Source organism: Plecotus auritus, assembly GCF_963455305.1.
Source record: "Plecotus auritus genome assembly, chromosome: 8".
Lineage (NCBI taxonomy): Eukaryota > Metazoa > Chordata > Mammalia > Chiroptera > Vespertilionidae > Plecotus > Plecotus auritus.
In genome coordinates, this window is record NC_137782.1 from 5294383 (window position 1) to 5321515 (window position 27133).

Sequence of the window (27133 nt, forward strand, 5' to 3'; positions counted from 1 at the left end):
ATGACTTGGCTCCTCTGCAGGACCACGGGGCCTCTGGCCATTTTACTGGTAAGTCCTACTCCTCCTTCTAATGATCCCGCTTTCCCGTTTCTTTCTCTCCTCTAAGGGAGTATCATATTTGACTGCTGAATCCCCATTACACAGTCTAAGGGGGCACAGTGGAAACAAACATTTTAAAATGAAATTGCAAATCCCTCTTAGAAAGTCTAAAAGAGTGCAGTCAAAGTAACATTTTAATATGCAATTGTAATGATTACTCATTTCACCCATTTACTGTGGGTTGTTGGGGGTTTTTTTTCATGTATTTTATATAGAAAACTAAACCAGGGAACCCTAACTGGTTTGGCTCAGTGGATAGAGCATCGGCCTGCGGACTGAAGGGTCCCAGGTTCGATTCCAGTCAAGGGCATGTATCTTGATTGCAGGCACAACCTCAATAGGGGGTGTGCAGGAGGCAGCTGATCGATGTTTCTCTCTCATCGATGTTTCTAACTCTCTATCCCTCTCCCTTCCTCTCTGTAAAAAAATCAATAAAATATATATTTTTTTAAAAACTAAACCAGGGAGAAATTAATTTGAAAGTCTCCATTTAGAATTTCTTTAGTTAATCGATCAGATAACCCTGATCTCAGATGTATTTTCCACAACACCGTCACTTTCTTCAAAGTAATGTTTTTATTCGTCTTTTTGATGCACAAGCTACAACACATTAAAGAGAAGCGGGCCTGTTTCCCAGGTTACATATCTGTGGAGCGTATGGCTCTGAATCATGCCTGGTCTTGCTGCCTGACATGTTTTTCCCACAGTCAAGGGCCGCTGAATTAAAATCAAAGCAACGTCTGATTTGAGAGCAGCTGAGAGGGTTACTGAGAAAACAGTGTGTCTGCTTAGTTATTCTGTGCAAAGCATACCCAGCCTTTGGTGGAAAACACCGAACACTTTTTATTTATCAGACACGTTCCGGAGACAGTGATACTCCCTGGGTGGGATCTTTCTAACTAAGAGAGACGTGGCCTCCGCAGAGCAAAGCCCTGGCCGGGATGTTACAGACCAGCTTGTTCCTCGCGGTGCTATTCCGGTGAAGGAAAAGGCAAATGTTATCAGTCACATGAAGATAGCAAAATAGTGAAATCATCACACGTGAACATTTTTAAAAATTCCTAATGCTAATTCCCCACTTTATCGATAATAAACTGGGCTAGTCTGGGCATCCGTTCTGCTTGCCTCTTCGTCCATAACGTTGAGATCACTGGACTTTAAGAAGTGACAGGGAGGAACTTTCTGGACCGTAAATGTGTCCAAAATTAGAACACAGCTGCCGTGTGAGCCAGGGGATCCCCAGCCTTGGCTCTCCTGAGGCCACTCTAGAAAATTGGCATGTATTTTGTTAGAGTCGTTTCTATTATGACAAAGTAGCTACAGTTGACCCTTGAACAACAGGGTCATGGATGAGGGGGACATTGACCCCCGTGCAGTCAAAAATCTTTGTATAACTTTTGACTCCCCCCTACCAATAACATAAACAGTCAATTAACACATATTTCATATGATATGTATATATAATGCACCATATTTTTATAATAAAGTAAATTAGAGAAAAGAAAATGTTATTAAGGAAATTATAAGGAAGAGAAAAATACATTTACAGTATTTATTGAAAAAAATTCCCATGCTGTTCATTGGTGAACTGTAATTGTTTTGGTTATCTAATATATTTATTTGACCTGAGAATATTATAGAGAAACTAGAGGCCTGGTGCACAAAATTTGTGCGGGGGGTTGGGGGTGTCCCTCAGCCCAGTCTGCACCCTCTCGCAATCCAGGAACCCTCAGGGAATGTCTGACAGTCAGTTTAGGCCCGATCCCTGTGGGACAGTCGGACATCCTTCTCGCAATCTGGGACCACTGGCTCCTAACCACTTGCCTGCCTGCCTGCCTGATCACCCCTAACCACTCTGCCTGCCTGCCTGATCACCCCTAACTGCTCACCTGCCCGCCTGATCACCCCGAACTGCCTTTGCCTCGGCCCCCTCTGCCGCAGCGGCTTCATCTGGAAGGACATCCAGAATGACGTCCGGAAGGTCGTTCGGCTGTCTTGTCTAATTAACATATTACACTTTTATTATTATAGATGTGACTTCCCACTTTTAAATGGTCTTTTCTAGACTAAACCACAGGTAGCCTAATAACCCACTTGGGAATGGGTGACCAACTCGGGAAGCTAGGAGATAAGAAGAGTGTGAGTCAGGACAGTGTTGTCATAAGGACACAGAATCGGACCCCCACAAGCTTAGAGAGCTCTCTCCTGCTTTGAGGTATATCCTCTATCATCCCTCTGTTCTTCTGGTGACTGTGAGATCCTCATCCTGAAGGCTGTTTCATCATTTTTTTATCTCCAATGTCTACCCGTAATACCTGTCTTACCGTGGGCACTCAATTGTTTGAAGAATGGATAAGTGAATAATTGAATAAGGCCTCTCTAAACTATACCTTCACACACACACACACACACACACACACACACACACACGCATGCACACACGCACACACAGCCTCTAAAATGCACTATGAAATGTTAAAACATTGCTCTCCCCTCAAGAAAATGTTATACCCCACCACACACAAGCTATTAAAACAGCAATATAACTTTATACATAATTGTCAAGCTGAGTGGTCTAGAACTGCTCTGTCCAAATGGCAGCCTCTAGCCACATGTGGCTGTTCATCACTTGAAATGAGACCGGTCTGAACTGAGACGTTAGGTGTAAAATATGCATCATATTTTAAGGATTTAATAAGAAAAAGGGAATGCAAAACATGTCATTAATAATGTTTATATTGCTTACATATTGACATGGTAGTATTTTGGATATATTAGATAAGACGTGTGTTAAAACTAGTATTACCTTTTTAAGTCCTTTTTAATATATTAGGACATTTAAAATTATTCATGGGTTCTCATTACACTTTCACTGGACAATGCTGGTCTATTGATGCTATTAGTGGAAGGCAGTGTCAGTCAGCAGTGAGGTAGGCAAACGAGGCTCCGGGGACCAGGTGAGATTCCACAGGTGGGCCAAGGGAGGGGATCTCCCCTTGTCAAACCAACGTGAGAAAGGCAGGTGCCCTATGACATGTGCCTGGGGACAATGGACACACTGGTTTGGCCGGAATGCCAGTTTGCACTGGGGAGTCTGGACATGAGTTGGAAAAGCAGATGAGGGTCCTATTGCAGAGTACGTTCTGTGAAGGCTAATGGAATCCTTTCAGAAGCGGGGCACCACCCAGTTTCGAAACAGTGTGGTGATGGGAAAAAAGCAATGTTTTTCCAAGCATTGTCTAGTGGGGACGCGCATCTTTTGTTGTGGAAGGGTGGGTCTGAAAGTCGGAAAACGTGTTTGAGGTTCTGCACTAATTCCGCCACCCTAGGATCACACCAGGGTTACCTAGAGAGGCGAGACAGAACAGCAAAGTCACAGGCCTCTGTCCACGCCTGCTCTGCTGACTCACTCCAGCCCTTGTTCCCGCCGCTGTCAAACAAGAAGGACCAGAGCCCTCTGCCTACCCTAAAATGGCCAGAGGGAGAGGGAGACAGTGTGCAGGGAAGTGCTGGAAAATGCCCAGTGCTTTCTAAGAGGCGAATGCCTATGAGTTGCAATACTTCAGTCACTGAGATGACTCCTGATAGCGTCTTAACATTCTGCCTTACTATTTATCAGTTTCCTGTGCTTCTTTAATCCATTTGTACGATACAAAATATCATTTTGCGGAAAGCCTTTGTGATGGAAAAATGCTTTTCTTCAGAGACTTCACTTGTTGAAAACGTTTGTCTTCAAGGTGCACATTGCTCAGTGTTTTACAGTCCACAAATATAACACTCCTATTGGACAATGAGTGTTTTAATTTTATGTTTGTATATTACATAAAAGTTTACTCAACACAAAACTAATAGAGATGTCTGAAACGCAAATATCTCCAGAGCACAGTGTGTAAAGTAAGCAGTGGTAGGGCTGGAGAAAAGCAGAGAGAAGTCGTTTAACTATCAGGTTCTGAGAGAATGCCGTCCAAATAGAGAAATGACCTCCAACCACCTTCTTCTACAGAATAGCCAAAGAGTCAACTGTTAGGAAAAAACTGTAGGCTAAATGGTCCCAATCTTTAACAGAAGGAAAATCTTTGCGGTATCTCTTCTTCTCGTGATGGATGAAACAATCTGATTTCCAATGCTAATACATGTATGAAAATTAGTTTCCCCCTGGTCCTCTCTTCCGGTTAAGAGCCCAAATCAGAATAACCTTGCCAGGCAATTCTGGCAACCCCGCCCGACTTGAGCGGAAGGCGGGAGAGATGTAATTGCTTCTGTCAATCACCACTCCCACTTACCTAACACCTGAAGCTCCTTTTCCTTTGGAACCGAACCCTCAGTTCCCAGCAGGCTGCTTCTAACCTCTAGCCTCCCCCTCTTCCTCTCAGTCAGGAGTCACCCTGATGGCCTCAGGTGAGGGCTTGCTGTGAAAGTTCATCACAAGAGAAGAACAGGGTGTCCCCAAGAATGTATGCACTTTACCAGCTGATAGCTCAGTTTTGGAAAGTGAAGTGCATTTTAATAAACACTGCCTCTATAATTATTCGAAGTGTGTGGATACACTTGGGGGGCACCCGATGGACAGGTATTTGGCTACTACCTCTAAGAACACCATGAATAACTGGCCCTGTCTAACATGCCCAGCTTTCTCTCATGGCCGCTGTGCGGCTGGCCAGGCTGTGCAGGGCACAGTTCCAGGAGGTGCACTCACATCAACTCCAATGTCAACAGCCCCCTGGGGTTGGGCAAGGAACGAGCTACCCAACTGGACCGAGGAGAACCGGTTCTTGTCCCTTTCTAATGCTCAAAAAGGGGGAAGTTCTTATGTGCCTTGATGTGGATAGTAATAATAAGAGGGCACTTCATGTCTAAGGGGCTCTTTTATACCTTTTTTTTTTTAAGTTTGGGGACAGAAGTGATTAACACGTATGAAACATATGAGTCCTAGTGGGCTAGGGCTCATCTATGCACTTTACACCTATGAATTCATTGAATCCTCACAAGAAACCTACGAAGTAAGGAGAAATGTTGTCCCTATTTTACAGATGAGGAAACTGAAAAATTAAGTAATGTTTCCAAATTATACAACTGGTCCATCGAGACTGGGATTTAACTCAGGGATTCAGGATCCAGGGTCCAGTTTTTTTATTACTATACTTGACTGCAACTTATGCAGCATTTAAAATGAGCATCTGAGAATATCCATGGGTATCTGTTTTAATTAGCATCTCTATCATGATACAAGGTTTAACTTTCTAAATTAATTGAGTGTACTCTAAAACTCAGTTACTGAAATTTAATTGTCCAAAATTAAATAAGAATTTCCAAGGAAATAAACATGCCATTTTTTTTTAAAATATATTTTATTGGTTTTTTACAGAGAGGAAGGGATAGGGATAGAGAGTTAGAAGCATCGATGAGAGAGAAACATCGATCAGCTGCCTCCTGCACACCTCCCACTGGGGATGTGCCCGCAACCAAGGTACATGCCCTTGACCGGAATCGAACCTGGGACCCTTCAGTCCCCAGGCCGACGCTCTATCCACTGAGCCAAACCAGTCAGGCTAAACATGCCATTTTTGTTCAAGTAAGAAATTTGACTTGATGAATACAAAGTTTATTAGAATTTTTAAAGGGGGTTAAATTTCAATTTTAAAAGAGATAGATAGATAGATAGATAGATAGATAGATAGATAGATAGATAGATGATAGACAGATAGGTAGATAGGAGATGATGAAAGATAAATCACTCATGTCTTCTGAATTGTACATATATAATTTATTCATCAAACATTACTGATGACCTCTATGGCCTGACACATTAATAATCACTGCATCTGACCAATTATAGAAATGAGATCACCAACATATATAGAGAGATAAATATAGATATATACATATATATTATGACTTTATTCCCACAAATAATTAAATACAAAACATGTTTAAAAATTGAAATGATTTCTTTGAATTACCTAATTCATCTTCAAATTTCCCAGAGGGGAGTGGGTGAGGCCCTTTCTTAAACCCATTCTAGAGATGAGAAGGGTTGCTATGCCCCAGGCCAGCTGGGAGCAGCTCCATGAATCCAATGCATAGTCCAACTGTCTGTCCCTCCCACACGAAAGCTTGAAGTAACTCCAAATAAAATGATAGCCAGACCAAGTAAAGTAGCAGTTGTTATTAAAATATCCTCAAAATGTATTTATTGTGTATCTACCATATACAGTACAAACCTTGATGATCCTATATAATAAAAGCCTAATATGCTAAGTGTCCAGTCGTCTGGTTGGCCATTCAACCAATCAAAGCATAATATGCTAATGATATGCTAAGGCCGCTCAACCACTCACTATGACATGCACTGACCACCAGGGAGCAGACGCTCAAACTGGTAGGTTAGCTTGCAACTGGGGTCCGGCCGATCAGGACTGAGAGAGACAGGCCGGACATGCCCTGGAGCCCTCCTGTGGTCCCTCCCTGGCTGACCAACCTCCCGCATCCTTCCCCGTCCCCCATTGTGCACCTGTGCGGTCCCTCGGCCTGGCCTGCGCCCTCTCGTGATCCAGGCTGAGGGACCCCCCCCTAAGTGCATGAATTTTGTGCACCAGGCCTCTAGTATAACTACATACATTTTAATTAGCAAATGGGGGATATGGATATTTTATTAATTTAATAATCTGATTTGATTTTAATAAAATATTTCTAATTCTTAGCTATACCAAAGTATTTCTGCCATGTCAATTTTTCAAAAACCACATAATCAAAATTATCAAAATAACCAGGAACTAAGAGGAGGCAGGAAAAGTGTAGGAACTCTCAAGATAAGAAGTGCTTTCTCTGCACTGATATGTCCAGTCCAGGTCCAAGAGAGACAACTTAGCTGGTTTATGTTGTCAGGAAACTACTGAACTAGTGATTAAATGTTGAAAATAATTAATTAGCAAATTAACTAAAATAATCAAGTAGCCACAGAGATGTATTCACTAAAATAATTAAGTTTTTTTAAAACACAATTCTAAATAATATAAGGCTACAATTATATTTACAAATGTCTAAAGAGCATTTTCAAAATTTAGAAGTGTTTATTAGCTACCCTTATTCCTAGAAGAGCAAAAATAATCACAGCTTCACAATACCCCTTAGAATTAGGGAACGCTCTTGATTTTAAAAGAGAGGTTTAGACTAAGTAACTTCTCTAAGGACTCTCATTCTGTGAAAAGATCGAATAAGGAACACTGTCTGCAATGTTCATTCTCCACAGTTTAGGGTTTGTCCTTCCTATGCTGTCCCGAGAAAACAGAGCTTGTACTTCAGTGTCTATTAGAAGCACCATTCTCTGCGGGGCTAGTACGAACATGTTCATATTTGCTGGATGACTCTTCCTAGTTTTCCTGTAAAGGGGAGCGTGCGTGGCCTCCCTCCCTGAGACGGGGTAGTGCAATTCCCACATTGCCCTGGTCTTCTCTCCCACGTAACGCTGAGAGCGCTCAGTAAAGAGCAGCAGAGCTATGCCGTCACGTGGAGGCCTGCCATCACAATATGCACTGGTTCTGTCCGTGGCTATCTGAACACACACCCCTGGAAATAAAGATTTCAATGAGCAATTTAGAACGGAAAGGTCCTGGCATCCTATGTCTGATAGAGTTACTCCTTTGGTTCAGACTCGGACTTACCTCTTTATGATAATCTCCCCAAATAAACAACGTAATAAATCTGTATCACTTCAGGAGTAACCCCCAGTCTTTGCCAGGAAAAAAAGTCTAAATTGACTATTATAAAACGTTCTCTCTACCACTGGCTCTTATTTATCTATTTATGCCTTCTTTTGGCTAGAATCCACTGCTGTGGTGATGTGCACACTTTGGAGTCAGGCTGCAAAGGTTCGAATCCTGGCTCTGTTAGCTGGAGCCAAGTGCGCCCTCTCTTATGTCTCCATCGCTTTATCCACAAAAAAGGGGTTACAATAACAGAAGCTCACTTCGCCGGCTGCTCTAAGTATTAAGATAATAAATATAAAGCTCTCTGCATAGCAACTGACATGAAAGCATAATAAATACTAGCTACTATTATTACTTTCATTTTTTCTTCTGATTTATTTTGCACAATCTTTCCCCTACCAGATGTCCTTCAGATCACATGATCAGTGGATTAGCAAATAGTTATGAAACTTCTACGGAGGAACAGATATTGTAAGGGTTGCAAGTAATAATAATAATGTAGAAGCACTGATTGGACAGATTTACAGTTCTCTTGGGTTAGCGCCACAATGTACATAAAACGATTAAGAAATAATAAATCAAGGCAAACCATTCTGGGCTAAATTGCATAGTTCAGAATAAGGGTTGCACACGCTTAGAAAAGGAGACCTCAGTAAAAACAGCTTCATGGACGTGGTTGGAATTTGAATTGATCTTAAAAGATGAGTAATATTTAAGGGGTGAAAGGGGAAGAAGGATGCATTCTAGGCAGAAAACAAGATGGAACAAGACAGAGATGAAGGTCCCGTGTGCTCTAGAGAAAGTAAAGACCCTCGCCTGCCTGCCTTCACATTTATCGTCATTTATTTCAGATGAGTAAGAAAATTAAGCTCAGCCTTTAAATGGAGTAGGGCAGAGATGAGCAGGTCTGTGTGCCACAGCAAGCAGTTCTAACCCCATCTTCTATGTTCCATTCTCTAAACCAGACTGGCTCCATCCGTTATATCCACTCTTGAACAACTAAAAAAAATGCCCCCCTCTGCAGCTCACTGATACAGAATTGCCTTGGTACCAGTCAGTTACGTAGGTCATGACTTTCAATAATGGCCCATGGAACCTGATGAGTTTATCACAATGATGATCGCCATTGTTTGCCAAAGCAACAATTTCCATATCTCCTGGGAAGTATTTACAGAACAGCCAGATTTGAAATGTCTGGTTACTATAATTGGCTATTAAAAAGAGATTTTCAAAATCCAATAGATTCTTCTGTATATCTTTAAAATTCTGTAGTCAGAGTAAAGAACTGGAAGGATTTGTTTATATTTAGAACATTTTCTTTTTCTTGAGATTTTATTCTTTGAATCAAAATCTACTTTTTAAAAAATAGAAACAAATTATACTATGAACAGCACAATGTAAATATTGGGATTATTATCTTAAGTAGTTAGTACTTATTTGAAAAATTCACATTTAATTTTACTTTATTTAAATGTCTACAGGTGGTCCTATTGGTTCATGGAGAAACGAGACTAGAGGTAAAGTATGAAAAGCTTTTTGTAACTAAAATAATAGTTCCATTAAAAAATTAAAATTGTGTTCAGGAAAACAAATATTAAATGTTTTAAATTACTTAACAATTAAAATGTGAAAATTCTAACAACTAATCCAATAATACTTAAATACCAGCAATGTGTGTTATTAATGTAATTTATCTCAGGCATTGTTTATTCTTATGTTAAATCAACAGGTTTTAATGAAACAGGGCCTATGTTCCCAGAATAGTTAAGATATTGTGAAATATATGGAGAAAATATAAAATATGATCAAATGCTGTCTTAAAAATCACATTGCAACAAGCTTTGTAACTCTTTTAGTTACTTAATGTTTCTTCTTTGACAAAGTCTGAGATAGAGCAACGTAGACATCTAACAGTCTTAGATACCCTGAAACATAGGGGGCTCTTCAACCTATGTGTCTATAACAGGGGTGGGCAAACTTTTTGACTCGAGGGCCACAATGGGTTCTTAAACTGGACCGGAGGGCCGGAACAAAAGCATGGATGGAGTGTTTGTGTGAACTAATATACATTCAAAGTAAAGGAGCGGAGGGGAGAGCAAGAGAACCGAATAGAACAGCCGGATCCGGCCCGCGGGCCGTAGTTTGCCCAAGGCTGGTCTATAATCACTTCCCAAAGCAAAAATGTCCCACCATGTGCATACTAACACAGAACCCCTTTTCCGTAAGACGAAAGGGCAGCCTGGAGAAAATGGGACAGCAGTACAAGGCAAAAGGAGACATAAACGTGAATGGGTGAAATTTGCAAGACCCTGCAGAGAAGAGGAAGACAACTCCAAAAGAAACCCCATTGCCCAAGTAAGTCATCTGAGCAGAGAAGTGAGAGTTTTCAGAACAAATGGATTAGATGTAATTTAAAATAATAGGGCAGTTCCAGTTAGCAAGATGCAGACTGGGCCACCCACAGAACAAATAACCTGATATCTACAACCAAAAGGAAATCAATAATAATAATAATAATAATAGAGATAGACAAAGATAAAGGAACTATGGTCTGTAGAGTAATAAAAAAATAATTAAAAGACTTGGACCAATTTCAATGGATAAGCCTTATTTAGATCCAGATTCTAGCCAATAGGAAAAAAAATATGTGGATAAGACTATTATAAAAATGGCTGGAAGCCAACACTGGATTGACCATGTATTCTTAATCGTTGGAACTGAATGATAAAATATATCAGGTTCGTTACACTATTCTAACTCTATACATCTTTGAACTTTACCACACAAAAAGCTATAAAATTAGAATGAAGAGCAATACATTTTAATACTTACTATATAAACCTTTCCCTTTTTCCTCTCCAGCTCTCCCTATTTAAACTAAAATAAATGTCTTTTATAAATGTTAACTGTTAAGAAAGGGAGCATTCAGAAGTAGCCTCTCTGACTTTCTCTCAATCTTTAACATCACCATGGTGGCCACAATCTAAGCAAATGTTCTAAAGCCAAAATGATTAATGCATATTGGTCCATACCGGTCAACAGAAGCAACAATTTATGTCATATTTCTAGCATCTATTAAGGTAAAAAATAAACAGCACAGTGTCAGAAAGGGTGAATAAACGAACAGATGACTTAAGGCTATAGTGGTGGAGAAAAGGGGGGAAGGAAAAAGACTGAGTAATGATCATATTAACACTTTGGGTATTTTTTGCTGCAGATTAGTTCAGATTTCCATGCACAACAGAAAATTACCTACCGCATTACTGGAATCGGAATTGATCAGCCCCCTTTGGGAATATTTGTTGTTGACAGAAATACTGGTGATATTAACATAACAGCCATAGTTGATCGTGAGCAAACCCCAAATTTCCACGTAAGTAGTGTCTTCAACATTGGGCGCCCTTTTCCCCTCATGCATCGTAGCTAGAAGATGATACTCTTGTGTTGGTTAATTGAGCGGTATCAGTGCATAAATCAATCCACCAGCAAATAACATCAGTCCCTCGACAAGGAGCCTCCACTCATGGTCATGGCCCTGAAGGATATGCCAGGAGGGACATGACTGCCAAACTCCAGGTGCGGCCTGCCCAGAGCTTCGCCCTGCCATGAGTCAGTATCAGTCTGGAGAGAGGGGCAGCTAGCCCAACGGGTCTGCCCAGACGGGTGCCTTTTCCTACTGTGTCTGCTCTTCGGGGAAATACTTTTCTCCTTTGCATGAAAGTCCTATCCATGCCAGGGCGGGATCCTCGTATGCAAATTAAGCTTGCTGAGTGAGAATTAACATTTTCCCTTTTTTTTCTAGATCACATGTCATGCGCTAAATGCCTTAGGACAAGATGTAGAGAAACCACTTATATTAACGGTCAAAATTTTAGACATCAATGACAACCCTCCAGTGTTTTCACAAAGGGTATTCATGGGTGAAATTGAAGAAAATAGTCCTTCAAGTAAGTCCTTTTACAGTACACACCACTGCTGACTTTTTTTAAATTTTCAAATACAAGTATCACGATAGCACATCATTTTTATACGCTAATTTATTCTTAGTTTCATCAGTTTTCCAGAAAAACTCATAAAGATAACCTAAATCTTCTTTCTGATATTTGTAGTTGAGCTAATAACTCACTGCCATTGTACTTCTAGGTGTGGCTCTGTAATGAGGCCACTAGTACCTTATTCTATACATACAAGTTACATGAGTGCCCAGCAGTCACAAAGCTAACGAGGGGCCTTAGGTAGCCGGGATGCCCCAGCAGAGCTTTTTGAGATTATAAGGCACGAGACCCTCTCACCTCACTTGAATAATGTGGGGAAAAGAGAGAATCATAAAGCCATCCATCAAGGGAGGACAGAGAAGCCTCTCATCCCCACACAGCCAAGGCTGACGGGGACCTGGGGGGGTTTAGGGAAGGTAGGGCAGCTCTACCTGATGAAGACAGACAGCGAGGGACATGTAATATTTTTAGCATACATATAGGTATAAGATCTTAAAAAGCAAACGTTGATTTGAAATTGAGTTGCGTAAATAACGTGAACAGAACACCAGTGGCTCCGCATTCTTTAATGAACTTCTCCCTTCCTAGACACTCTGGTGATGATACTGAATGCCACGGACGCCGATGAACCGAACCATCCGAACTCTAAAATTGCCTTCAAAATCGTCTCTCAGGAGCCCGCAGGCATCGCCATGTTCATCATGAGCAGACACAGCGGGGAAGTCCGCACTCTGACCAGTTCTCTTGACCGAGAGGTAAAGCAAGGCACGTGGGAGACATTCGAGGAAAGGCTTTTATTTAAGAAAGCCAAAAGGAAGCGATTCCATTTTAGCAGAGAATGAAAAGAGAAAGGAAAAGAGGTTCGCAGTACTCAACAGGACCAATCTAGGGAAACTGTCTGCATTCTAATGTGATTCCGGGGGGGGGGGGGGGGGGGGACCTGGCACCTGCACAATCAATCATACCTCCGTCAACAAGCGTGAGAACGCCAGTGGGCGCTCAGGAAAGCGTGACGAAGGCATTGCCTACATGGACAAGGACCAACTGTGCTTAATTCCTCATGCGATGGAGGAAAAGGATATTCACAGATGGAGCAAAAAATGTCTCTCTGGAGAACAGCCTTCTCTGATGGCACACTTCTTCTCCTGACTTCTTTTCATGTTACCCCCGCTTCCAGAACACTAAAGAATCCCCTTCCTCTCTCTCCCCCATCACCCTACCACCACCCCGCCGCCACCACACCCTGCCCCAGCACATTCCATATTACTTTTATGCAGACGGTTTTCTGAACAGACCGCCAGGAAAAAACTCTGTGTGTGAGTGAGCTTCCCTCGCATAAGCATCCCCCCATCACCACTGCCCATGTTTCTTCGAAGTGTCCTTTCTTGCCCTAAGCAGCTCACAAAAGAGAAAATCTGTTCTAGCCTCTTAAAGCCTTCGAGAGCCCCGCACACCCTCGAGGATGGGCGGGACACAGTGCACGTGCTTTATGAAATCATGCGCTGGAATGTTTTCCCTCCTTACTCTCGGGAAGCGAGTAGTTGTCCTTCCTATTCTTGGCACCGGAGTTAATTCCTTTTCTTTCCTGACTCCAAACGTAGCAAGTGAGCAGCTATCGTCTGATTGTGAGTGGCGCAGACCGAGATGGAGAGGGGTTATCAAGCCAGTGTGAAAGCAGCATCAGAGTGAAGGATGTCAACGACAACTTCCCGATGTTCAAGGAATCTCAGGTACACCCGTCACTCTCTCAAGAATCGTTCTGATATACGTTTTTGTTATATACGTTGCCACCCTAATTCAGCATGTGTCTGCTTGCTGGCTTCTAGTTAGGTTCTCCGCACTTTTCTCTAAAAAAATAGCTTTTGTAAAATATAGGAATTCAGTCACTGGCAAGGAGGCAACACGTAATCGGAGAGTTCGTGATGAATGCCATTCAGAATAAACACAAGCCCCGTCGATGGAACCTGACATGGAATCTTAAACGCTGCTTCTCTCCTCTTAGTATTCAGCGCGTATTGAGGAAAACACGTTGAGTTCTGAGTTACTTCGATTTCAAGTAATAGATCTGGACGAAGAGTTCACAGATAATTGGCTGGCGGAGTATTTCTTTACCTCCGGCAACGAAGGGAATTGGTTTGAAATACAAACGGATGCCAGGACTAACGAAGGCATCCTGAAGGTGGTTAAGGTAAGGGCTCCCTTCCCTTTGTTGGCTAACATATTCTCTATTAGCCAAAACTACCATTTCCACAAGTAAACTTCATGCACTTATTAATCATACCACTTCTTTCTAGAAAACACATAAAAGTAGATCAAATTTTTTAAAGACACACACACAGCCCCATTACCTAAAGACAGCCTTTTTAACATGTTGATTTATTTCCTTACAAAGTAACATACTGTCTGTAGTAAACACAAATACACACACACACACACACACACACACACACACACACACGCTTGATTTAAGCACAAGGAAGTAAAACACACTTCTTGACTTAATCTCATTTTCCCTCTACAATTGAAGTTAGGAAGAGATACAAACACGTGGAATTGTGGCTTTTGAATCTGTCAGTTTATTTTAAGTGGATTAGCTAGTCAAAGAGGAAAAGAGGCAAGCTTTTCTAGAAAAGGGGCATGGATAGCTGAAGCTGCAAGATGGAAAATGGGTGAGTAAAGTGTCCATTTAACATGCTTGGCAGTCATTGCCAAGTTAAAACTCAAATCCAGACCTCTTACTGTAATTGTTCTCATGAATGCACAAATGTAACCAAAATGAGCGTGTCCTTATCACCCTCAAAAAGTTTACTATGAAGGCTACCCTAGGGTTCCTCAGGCTTGGTCTGGGCCAACCCCATAGCAGGGTCAAACCGTTCTCATGCAAGACCATCTGCAAACGGGTCTCTAAAAAGCCACCCACACTGCTGTGCAGAGGCCTCTTCGCCAGCCACGTTTACAAAGACGGTTTGCCTTGGCCTCCTACGAATTTTAAAATCAGGAAGACATCACTGCCCGGGACCCGGGACTGTCCTGTGAGTGGCCAGCGCTGCCTTTAGAGGAGTGTGTTGCGGGCCTTAGTTTGCTCAGGCCTCACAACCTGACGAGGTGAGGGATTTTTGTTTGTTTGTTTGTTTGTTTGTTTGTTTTGTTTTGTTGTCAATCCTCACCCGAGGGTATTTTTCCATTGATTTTTAGGGAGAGTGGAAAAGAGAGGGAAAGACAGAGAGACATCGATGTGAGAGAAACACATCGACACACAGATCGGTTGCCTCCGATCAGGGCCAAGGCCCGAGGAGCCTGCAACCAAGGCACGTGCCCTTGACTGGGATCGAACCCAGGACCCTTTGGTCTGCAGGCAGATGCTCTTTCCACGGAGCCAATCCGGCCAGGGCGGGATTTTTTTCAGAAGTGGGAAGTCGAGGATCAGAGATAGGAAATACTGTTCCCTGAGTCACACAGATTGTAAGTAGCAGAACCGGGATTCAAACCGGCTGCCATAACACGGGGTTCCTTCCTCTGCACCACGTCGCCTAAAATGACGTTTGCTAGTACCCTGCTTTATAAGTATCACTGCACTGAGGTTACATGAGTTAAGAATTCCAAAGGTCTCTCTAGCTCAACATTACAATGATCTCTGAAACCATTTTGCTACATCGGTTTCTATTCATAGAAATAAGAATCTCCGTTAGAGTTCTCTTGTCCTCTTCTGGGTTTGCCAAACCGTATTTCTTTGACACTTTCCTTCTAATTTTATTTTTATTCCAGCCCCTAGATTATGAACAACTACAAAACGCACAATTTAGTATCGCCGTCAAAAACAAAGCTGAATTTCACCGATCTGTAATCTCTCAATATCGAATCCAGTCAACCCAAGTCAAGGTTCAAGTTATAAATGTGCAAGAAGGAATCGCATTCCGCCCTGCTTCCAAGACGTTTACTGTCCAGAAAGGCATAAGTAGGAAAAAGTTGATCAATTATATCCTGGGAACGTATGCAGCCATTGATGAAGACACTGGCAAAGTTGCTTCAAATGTCAGGTACGATTACTTCAATAACATTTTATTATTCCTTGACTCAGTATTAATCCATAAATTATTATACCCAGCCAGTGTGGCCCAGTGGTTGAGCATCAACCTATGAACCACGAGGTCACAGTTCAATTCCCACTCAGGGCACATGCCCTGGTTTCAGACTCCATCCCCAGTGTTAAAATGAATAAATAACACCCAAACTATTATAAGGCAAGAATACAAAGATATACAAAGGTGGCCAACTCAATGAGCTGCTAACTGGAGGAGAGATAACTAGTGAAATCATTAGACGATATTATATTGTGAGCAAAGATAACATAAGTATAAGTCAAAGTGGAAACTGAAAGAAAAATGCTTCAGCCCGCCTAGAGAGGTCAGGACAGTGACTCACAGAAACTTTCAACTGAGTCTTAAAGAGCGGAAGTTCACCAGAAGGTTGTGGTGCAATAAGACGGAACACTATCTACAAAGACAGACACATACGCCTAAAATCTAAGAGCACGTGCAAAAATCGTTACTGTAGTGTAAAGAGTAAGGACACAGGTTATTGCACAGAGCATAAATTAGAAAAACCCAGGTGAACATATCTTAAGGGTTATAAAATACTGTGTGTCCATGCTAATTTGTTAACTTTCTGCTGCTTTTCAGAAAAGCATGTTTCAATGTCTTATATTCAAAACAAATACATTAAATATAAATGGGTCATTTTCATTAAGCAGGTAACATTCCATATTTGAAAGAAAACTATTACCTTTTTCTGTTATAAAACAGATATGTCCTCGGACGGAATGATGGTGGTTTTCTAATTATTGACTCAAAAACGGCTGAAATCAAATTTGCCAAAAACATGGCTCGGGATTCTACTTTCGTAGGTAACAGGACAATCATAGCAGAGGTTCTAGCCATCGATGGTAAGAAAAATATTTCAATCGTATTTAGAGAAATGTTCCTCCAATGGCATTTAGTTACGAATAGATGATTATGATTCTTTAACAAATTCCTGTCAACACTAGATCAATGATCGTAGGGCCTTGGGTCTCAAGTCCGAGGCAGCTGAAGCTAGAAGGCTAGCATTCCAACATCTCAGTGGCCTTTGTAGCACCAGTGAATTCTGTGTTCCGTCCTGTGGTTTGCTTGTGGTTGGGACAGGGGTTTTTAGACCCACCAGAATTTCTGGTTTTGAGAAGGATGGATAAAGATTGATGCTGAATGCCTATAAGGGAAGCTCAGCTCCAATGGGAGGTGCCTTTGTGAGTTACTCATACAATGAGTTCCTTATGAAGACCTCATTGCTTATGTCATTAAGCAATAAAATCTTCCGGAATGTTTTAAAAATATGATTCATTGACTATGTATGTATGTGTCCACAAGTATAAAATTAGCTTATGCTCAAGGCAATAAGCAAACATAAAGTTAAAACGAAAGAATAAACACCAAATTCAAATCATCTGAGAAAATAGCAAAAAGCACAAAGGGAAAAAATACAGAAAGATTCAATCCCACCACTGCTAGATTTCGTTTAATGTTTTTGATTGTCAACATATTTAAATTTTTTTTCAATAATCTTTTATATCCTAGGTAACAAAAATAAATCAATTCTTATTCCAAATACTTTGGCCCAAACTTTAGAAGTAAAAATCTTTCACACAGTGCTGGGATCATGAAGTAGGATGCACTGAAGAAAACTATTATTTTTATGTTGATTTCATTAGCAGTCAGTGAATTCATCACCTTACAGGTCTTGGTCCCAAGCATATTAAATTAATAGCCAATGCTATTAATTAAATCAGATGCCAGACAAGTTCAATTTTCTTTTTACAAGATGTGGAGATTGTAGGTCATTTTTACTTGTAAGAATAACAAATATAATCCCTCATGAGAAGACACACTAACTTGGCTGCATGCAGGAAACACTTACAAGGTTCATTTTTGTTTGTTTGTTTATATTTTTTTCATCTTTATTGTTGAAAGTATTATATATGTCCCCTCTCTCCCCATATTGACTCTTCTAGCCTGCTTGTTCTGTATACCTTTTTAACTCTAACATGCCGTTCTTACAGAAAACACGGGGAAGACATCTACAGGCACCATCTACGTTGAAGTACCTGGTTTCAATGAAAATTGTCCAACCACAGTCCTGGAAAAGGAAATAGTCTGCAGCTCATCACCTTCTGTGGTTGTCTCCGCGAGAGCGCAGGACAGTGATAGAGACACTGGCCCCTACGTGTTTTCACTGGAGGATGAAAGTCTAAAGCTGCCCGTTGCGTGGCGGATCACGACCATTAACGGTGAGTAGCAGTGCAGGTGCACCATCAAGGAAACTTCCGGGATGATGAGAGCGCTCGTGCATGGGGGGTGGGGGGGGTTGTCCCTCAGCCCAGCCTGCACCCTCTCCAATCTGGGACCCCTTGAGGGAAACGGGCAGTCGGACATCCCTCTCACAATCCAGGACTGCTGGCTCCCAACTGTTTGCCTGCCTGCCTTCCTGATTGCCCCTAACAGCTTCTGCCTGCCAGCCTGATCACCCCCTAACCACTCCCCTGCCAGCCTGATTGATGCCTAACTGCTCCCCTGCCAGCCTGATTGCCCCTAACCACTTCTGCCTGCCAGCCTGATCACCCCCTAACCACTCCCCTGCCAGCCTGATTGATGCCTAACTGCTCCCCTGCCAGCCTGATTGCCCCTAACTGCCCTCCCCTGCCAGCCTGGTCACCCCTAACTGCCCTCCTCTGAAGGCCTGGTCACCCCTAACTGTCCTCCCCTGCAGGCCTGGTCCACCCCCCCCCCCGGCAACAGCCCTCCCCTGCAGGCCTGGTCTCCCCCCTAACTGCCCTCCCCTGCAGGCCTGGTCTCCCCCCCAACTGCTCTCCCCTGCAGGCCTGGGTCCCCCCCAACTGCCCTTCCCTGCAGGTCCGGTCGCCCCCAACTTCCCTCTTCTGCCAGCCTGGTCACCCCTAACTGCCCTCCCCTGCAGGCTTGATCGCCCCCAACTGCCCTCCCTTGCAGGACTGGTCCCTCCCAACTGCCCTCCCTGCTGGCCATCTTGTGACAGCCATCTTGTGTCCACATGGGGGCAGCCATGTTGTGTGTTGGTGTGACAGTCCACTTGCATATCACTCTTTTATTAGATAGGATCTCTACCTCCAGGGCACACCAAAAGAAGATCAGTCAGGCACCTCTTGTACTGCAGAGCTGTTTAAGTTTCTGAACACATAAAGGTTTCTTTCTGGGCAGGCTGTGGGCAGACAGGACGCATGGGAGGGTTGGCCTGCTCAGGGCTCATAGGAAGAGCTCCTTAGAAGAGTTGCAAGTTAGGAATCCTGAGCATGGGTGAATGGAAACCTGCAAACCTATTCGCCAATGGCAATGAGCTAATCCATCCTTCCTTTTCTTCTGGCCTTTTCCACGTTAAGTTTACATTTCCTGTCTTTGCCAGGAGTCTCAGAGAAACAGCCACTAGACTTAATAAGAATCTCCTCCCTTTCCAAATTCTATAGTGACCATCAGGCACCTCAAGTCCCTTATAAATGAGCTCACTTTTCTCTCACTCCTTTCTGAACCAGCCTTGCTCCCTGTTATAAATGTGCTCCATGGGGCCCTCGTCCTAGGTGTCCGTCATTGCTAGGTCCCCAAAGGGATCTTGCTCTCCATGGCCTCCTTTCCTGGGGCCTTACTGAGCCTGGGGTAAGATTTTAGCTCCAAATGAAGCACATAGCATTTAGCTCTAAATTGGTTTACCAGACACACAGCCAATGAAAAGGCTGCAAAAGAAACATGAGACAGACAGGGCCTGGCCCTAGATACACCTGCCTGGGTGAGGTGGGCCGGACAACTGTGGTTGGACTGGGTGGACCAGGGATAACGGCAGAGGGCATGATGGAGTCAAGACCGATTCAACACTAGGCTGTACACCTGAAACTAAAACAAAATAATATTGAGTGTAAAATAAATAAATAAATAAGGCCTGACGGAAGCAGCACAGACCTGCAGCCACTGCGAGCTGCTGCTGGAGCCCACTTCGAAAGGGAGGACGTAGCAATGGAGAATGGAGAGCAATCAATGCTCACGAGTCAGCTAGACAATGGCCTTCACCACAGGGAATCCCACACAGCCAGCACCAGGCTCACGGGATCAGGACTGACAAGGGCAGCTGAGGTAGCATCAGCCAAAGCAGAAATTCAGTCTTGGTAAGTCAGACACAGAGACATGGATTTAGGCAGGAGGGATGCAGTCACGGTGTTACAGGAAAGGGGACCCAGCCCTTGGCAGGTCTGCCTCGGGCAGCCGGTAATGGGTGGGTTCTTGACCTCCTGCAGGAAAATTTCACAACATGCGCTCAGATGACTATGAGGGAATACTTGCTCAAGCTGGAGTCATAAACCAAGAAGGGACTTAGCTTAGGAGAAGCCACAGGGGGGCCTGGGCTGGGCTGGGCTGCCCTAGCTCTCGGGGAGTCAGAGCAAAGGGAGCCTTGGGGTCAGGTTCCGGGGTTCGCCTGGGACAAGCTGCTGCTGCCCATTGCTCCCCTGGTTGTAAGCCTCGTGGGGTCCTTTAGGGTTTAGGAGATGCGTGCCTGTGAGGGAAGAAGAGGGAAAGGGAATGGGGGGACAGGGGGAGGCTCCCCCATAGGGAGAGCACACACTGAGTCCTTTGTCTGGGGACTTTATCTCTTTCTCGCAGGCGGGAATCTTAGGAAAGGCCTCAGGGGAGGGTTTCAGCAGAACATTAATCCGTTTCTAGGTTCAGGGTCGTGGCCTCCACCGACTGGCCAGCGTCCGGGCAGGGGCTGGTCAGTCATCGCAGCAGGTGCTGGTGTCCCCCACCTGGCGTGGCTGCTTTTCTGGGCCTGGAGCTGATATACAACGAGGCCTGGAGTTTATCTCCAGGGAGGCGGCCTTCTGTACTGGCTGTAAACTGTCCGCCAGTCGGTTCAGCTCTGGCCTCCGTTTCCCTGCTCCATGTCCTGGCTTCCCGCTTGTCTCAAGAGGGCCGCCAGGAATCAAGGAGTTGGCATAGGCAGACATACAGGAGTGGGTGCACCCCGGGAGAGGGACCTGGGATGTAAATGGTGCCTGCGCCCCTCTTCTTTGTGGAGACATTCAGGGTAGGACTGAGTCTTCGTGGGGAACCCCTCTGGGACCAGGAGGATGTGCAGCCCGATTTACGCAGCCGAACCCCTGTAGCCTCATAACTGCTCCAATCTCACCCCACCAGTAGCCTCACGGCTCACAACAGCGACGTCGACGGAACTCTGGCTCTGTTAGCAAAAAGCAGTGGTTTTCGGAGAAAAGGCACCTGTCCCACTGTTGATCTGTGTGGTTGTTTCTCTACAGCCACCTCTGCGCTGCTGACCGCCCAGCAGCCACTGCCCCCCGGGAGGTACCCCATCTCCCTCGTGATTGCAGACAGACAAGACAGGCAGTGCGACACTCCAGACAACCTGGCTGTGGAGGTGTGTCAGTGTGACAACAGGGACACCTGTACAGCCCCCCAGCCCGGGCCCAGGTATGGAGACCAGCCATCTGGGAGGCTGGGGCCCGCCGCCATCGGCCTGATCCTGCTTGGCCTTTTGATGTTGCTGCGTGAGTATCCCCACGCTTCCTTCTGTTTCTCCCGGGGGTCAGCACTGCAGAGGCCTTTGCACTGCGTGGGCGACGCATGTTTGCGATGCAGAAGACATGTTCCCTAACTTTCATAGGCAAAGGGCATTCCCAGGAAGAATCTGCAATGTTTAAAGTTAACGTGTCACTTGCCAATAATCTATATTCATACCCAGCCAAGCAGGTCATATATGTGAGTCGTAATCTATAGTCATAAGTGGTAGACATTAGCATAAGGCATACGCAAGTAATAAATGCTAGACATTTAGAAAACAGCATGAGAGAATCAAGATGGGGGAAAATAATATTCATGATCAAAACAATGACTTTATCCATGAGGGAGACACCTCCTAAAATATTCTCGCCATATCCAAGTCTCATGAGGTTCTGAAATAAAAAGAGAACCTTGGACAAAGAAATTTAGGAAATCATGGGCTTTGTGCTTTACAGCACACATTAACTTATCCTAGGCTCCAAGACATCACTGCTTAATCCAACCCTTCCTCCAAACAGCTCACCGCCTCAATGCACACACCCCCTTTATAGCTTCTTCGCTTCATATGATTAGGGTCATGGAACACATTTAGGGAAACTACACACATGTGCTATTTTTTAATAGGAGTAAAAAGTGCTTTATTCAATATACGGGTTTCTAAAAAAGTTGCATTTAAATTGAAATCTTGTGAATCAAATCATATTTTTAATTTAAAAGAACTTTTGGTAAATTCTTGTATAAAAGAAATCCTTGAAAAATTCACAGTCACTTCCCTAATTCATTATAAAACCACAGACTCTTAGAGTTAAAATCCACTTCAACCCATTCACTTAAATGTTAATTTACAAGGTATTTTTAAAGCATAAGGAAGTGCAGTTTGCTGGTTTAACTGCTGTTTCCTCAGAGAGCAGAGGAGACCAGACCACTAAAACATCACGCCCACCTAAACTCCTGTCCATCCAGTGTGCGTTCACTTGACACCATAAACACAGCCTCAACATGTACAAATAAACGCCATCATAATAAAAATAAATTACCGCCGAAACCGGTTTGGCTCAGTGGATAGAGCGTCGGCCTGCGGACTGAAGGGTCCCGGGTTCGATTCCGGTCAAGGGCATGTGCCTTGGTTGCGGGCACATCCCCAGTGGGAGGTGTGCAGGGGGCAGCTGATCGATGTTTCTCTCTCATCGATGTTTCTAGCTCTCTATCCCTCTCCCTTCCTCTCTGTGAAATATCAATAAAATATATTTTAAAAAATAAATAAATAAATAAATTACCAACAAGGATGGAGGAACTGAACCACCGCGTTCATCCGCCATCAAACAGGGCCCGTTTTAAGACAACTACACATATCACAAGAATGACCACTCTGTCTCCTTCAGTGTCATGATCATATGAAATTTTAGTACGTTTAATTTGCCAAGTGTTATTTCACAGAAACAAACTGTGCTTTCTGTTAGATTTTCCATAAATATTTAAAATACTTTATTTTCTTTGTAACATTCTGACAATCGACATGTTAAATCATTTCCAAGAGACTGGAATGTCTTACTACTTTGTTTTCCTTTACGCTAGTGGCCCCCCTTCTGCTGCTGACCTGTGACTGTGGGAAGGGTCCCATTGGGGGAGCAACAACTGGATTTATCCCCGTTCCTGAGGGCTCAGAAGGAACAATTCATCAGTGGGGGATTGAAGGGGCCCAACCTGAAGACAAGGTGAGGATCCAGTGTGTCAAACATTTATTTCAATTATGTAGAGTGAAGTTCTGTTTACATTCAGACAGGAAAGGGGATTGTGGGATATAAAAAGAAGAGGCTCCCTGGCCCTCAAGGACCCTTGGGAGTCAGTGCTGAAATGAATGGAGCCTTTTAAGATCTTAGTTCTTCAGACGTCAAATCCTAAAAGTGGTTATTCCTGCAAGCATTTGGGTTTCTTGTAATGTCACCATTTGCAAAGGGCCACAAAATCTGTGTGTGTTTTTAATGTATTTTTTTAACATGGTTTGCAGGAAATGACAAATATTTGTGTGCCACTTATAACCTCCAATGGAGCTGATTTCATGGAAAATTCTGGTACGTGAACATCAAATTTATTTCTGAAAGTCACAGTGGGTTAAATTAGAAATGTTGAAAAACAAGAAGTGTTCTAAATTCTTTTCTTAATAATTTGCATATTCGTGTACATGCTGGGAGGTGGTACCATTAAAATAGGGTTTTAATAAAATGATTTATTTTAAGGATATTAGTCAATTTCATGACCTAAATCTGGCTTCAGTAAAGTTCATTTGCCCACTGATGCCACTGTTTATAATATATGAAGATTTGTTACTTTTCTCAAACTTTAATAAACTGAAATATAGCTCTCACACAGTCAATTATGATTTTTTTGGATAGAAAAGATTTCACACATATAGAGAAATATAACGAACACTGTACTACCACCCAACTTTGACTATTCTCTTTGTTGTTGTTGTTGACTATTACACATTTTCCCCACTTTCTCCCCCTCTGTCTCCTTGCACCCTGCCCCCACCCCTAGGCCTTCCTCACACTATTGTCTGTTTCCATGGGTTGTGCATATGTGCATATATATTTGTTGGTTGATCTCTTCCTGTCATCTCCACCCTCCTTCCCTCTGAGAGCTGTCAGTCTGTTCCATTTATCTATGCCTCTGGTTCTATCTTGTTCATCAGTTTATTTTGTTCTTTAGATTCCACATCTGAGTGAGACCATGTGATACTTTGTCAGTCTTTCTCTGACTGACTTACTTTGCTTAGCACAGTACTCTCTAGGGCAGGGGTGGGCAAACTTTTTGACCCGAGGGCCACAATGGGTTCTTAAACTGGACCGGAGAGCCGGAACAAAAGCATGGATGGAGTGTTTGTGTGAACTAATATAAATTCAAAGCAAAGGAGCGGAGGGGAGAGCAAGAGAACCGGATAGAACAGCCGGATCCGGCCCGCGGGCCATAGTTTGCCCATGGCTGCTCTAGGTTCATACATGCTACTGCAAAGGGTAAGAGATCCTTCTTTTTCGCTGCTGCGTAGTATTCCATGTGTATAGTACCACAGCTTTTTTATCTACTCATCTTCTGATGGGCACTTGGGCTGTTTCCAGATGTTAGCTAATCTAAGTAATGCTGTGTGAACAGTTTCCTTAGGTACCAAGACAAGTTAGCATCAGCTAATCTGCATGATCACACATGCATGTCTCTTCTTCGGGTTTCAGACTGAGCCAATATGGCAGCTTTGTGACAATTCTCCCCCTGAAAGCAGACAAGCATTGCATCAGAAGCTTTCCTTGGTGGTGTGCTGAATATTCTGTTTTCACTTTTCCATTGCTGGCTGCTGTCTCCGAAAATCCATTTCCTTTGTCTGTTTTTCAATCGGCATGTTCTCAGAGCTCGTTCAGCTGCCCTTATCCTCTGTTATACCCTCACCTCCTCGTTACGCTCAGAACAGACTGTGGGGTGTTCTTATCGCCACCAGACATAGCGTTGTGTTTTCTCCCACCAATTTGCTTTACTTGATGGCTGCTCATGGATATCGAAGATCAGTATTTTAAAGAGTCCCAGCATGAGACGTTAGAGAATGTCCTCCCCTGTGTTTAGATGTCTGTACAAATGCCTGTGCCAGAGGAATGACGGCGGAAGGAGCTTCGGGCATGGAACTGACCACCCACCTTGGAGCCGCCGCAGGATCTGGAGCAGCCGCGGGATCTGGGGCAGCTGCGGGGTTCGGGGCCACCACTGGATTTGGCTTCTGCTCTGCAGGCCAGTCGGGAACCATGCGAACAAGGCATTCCACTGGGGGGACCCATAAGGAATGCGGTGAAGGAGCAATAAGCATGAATTTCTTGGAGTCCTACTTTTCCCAGGTAATTTGGTGAAAAACTTCATGGCTCTGTTATCTCCTTTCTGTTAGAGATCTTTTTCCACTTGACTATATTTCAGTTTTGCAGTTGCTTTACAGCTTGCTAAAATGTAACCCAAAAAAAAATCGGGGTTCTTTGCCTAAATAATACAAATAAACTAGGATGGCTGTCACAATGGGGCTACTGGTCAAAAGGAATAATAGGCAAATAGACACAAAGTGAGAGAAGATAGCGAGGGGCACCTCATCCTTCCAACTGGAATAGCAACGGATGGCAAACTCTTGGGCACTTCGGGATCAGCAACATCCTCTTTAGAAAAACGAAGCAGCTTATTTTGTATTTCCTATACCATAAAGGGTGCCGGAACAGAAGTGCGTATATTTTTATGAGAAAAGGTTATAGCATTCTTCACATTTTCAAAGCAGTCCATGCCCAGAAAAGTTGAAGAACCATTGCATCAATCCCCCAAAAACAAAAGTGGGAAGAAGGGATGTGGTCAAAGATCCAATGAGCACAGACCATAAAGGGACAGGGGTACCAGAACAGAGAGGACTCTGGGAGCAGGCTGCTTGCCTCCTGATTGGTGTGTGATTAGAACAGATCTCACGTATAGTTTTGGTTTCAAACTGGTGAGTGCCAGGATCTTGCCCACAGATGTAGGCTGACACTGCGTTTGAGGCTGGCCTGGCAGGGAGGGGTGGTTTGGGAAGAGGATGCTTGGGACAGTCTGAGGTGCTGTGGCCCCAGGTCAGGGGCAGGCTCCCACGAGGGCTGCAGATCTAGGCCAAGGCCGCAGTCTGGGTGGGCGCTGTGTAGACGATGACAGTGGAATGTCTTCCCCCCCACTCCCCCCACCCCACCGCCCAACACAAAGACATGCATGGGCTCAAGTACACACAGGAACCTCACACCTGGCCCAGGGAGCAACCTCCAGGCTTCATACACATTTGTTTTTCAGGCCTACATCCATGTAAGTGCCTTCAAAAGCAAGAATTAACACATGAGCCTCGGCCAGGCTCAATTCTGAGGGAAAATCAACTACACTACTCTCCAAACACCAGGTCATTTCTGCTAAGATTGCTGGTACGAAGACTATGTCTGTGTCCACGGATTACCTAAGTCACGCGTTCGTGATCAGACCTGGAGCGTAGGGTGGCATTGTATGCTTCCGTTGAGTCTCTTTTTAAATCCATTTGCCTACTTTTCTCCACCTTCAGAAAGCATCCGCCTGTGCAGAGGTAGACGATGGCCAGGAGGCGAATGACTGCTTGCTGATCTATGACAACGAAGGCCTGGGTGCCCCCGCCTCTCCCGTGGGCTCCCTCGGTTGCTGCAGCTTCATTGCCGATGACCTGGATGAGAGCTTCTTGGACTCGCTGGGCCCGAAATTTAAACAACTTGCAGAGATCAGCCTGGGGCTCGATGACAAAGGCCAACAGTCTCAGCTGCCCACCCAAAGCAGCGGTTCTGGGATGGGCGCCTGCGGCCATTCTGTAGAGATCCAGCACTCGGAACCGTTTAGGGGCCAGACCACGTCGGGCGGTCAAGGAGCTTGCGCTTGGTCTGCTTCCGGCTCTGTCCTCCAACCGGCCATTTCCATCCCCGACCCCCTGCAGCAGGGCAGCTATTTGGTGACGGAGTCTTACTCGGCTTCTGGCTCCCTCATGCAACCTCCCACTGCGACTTTGGATCCACTTCTCATGCAGAATGTGGTCATGACAGAAAGAGTGATCTGTCCCATTGCCAGTGGTCACGGCCACCTACACGGTCCCACTGAGCTGCGAGGGTCGTGTAACATGATCTACACAGAAGACCCTTGTTCCCGTCTGATATGA

The 27133-nt window shown here is 44.0% G+C and overlaps 1 protein-coding gene across 1 annotated transcript; it reads left to right on the top strand.

The window, feature by feature from the left end:
- On the top strand, positions 1 to 27133 carry DSG3 (desmoglein 3; the record flags this gene model as incomplete). Its single annotated transcript, XM_080684823.1, has 16 exons — positions 1 to 48; positions 9287 to 9322; positions 10032 to 10160; positions 11023 to 11178; positions 11608 to 11752; positions 12389 to 12555; positions 13402 to 13530; positions 13803 to 13988; positions 15566 to 15837; positions 16603 to 16742; positions 17892 to 18119; positions 21165 to 21413; positions 23002 to 23141; positions 23435 to 23498; positions 25036 to 25301; positions 26516 to 27133. 16 exons carry the CDS (start codon positions 1 to 3, stop codon positions 27131 to 27133), a joined length of 2973 nt encoding a protein of 990 aa, XP_080540949.1.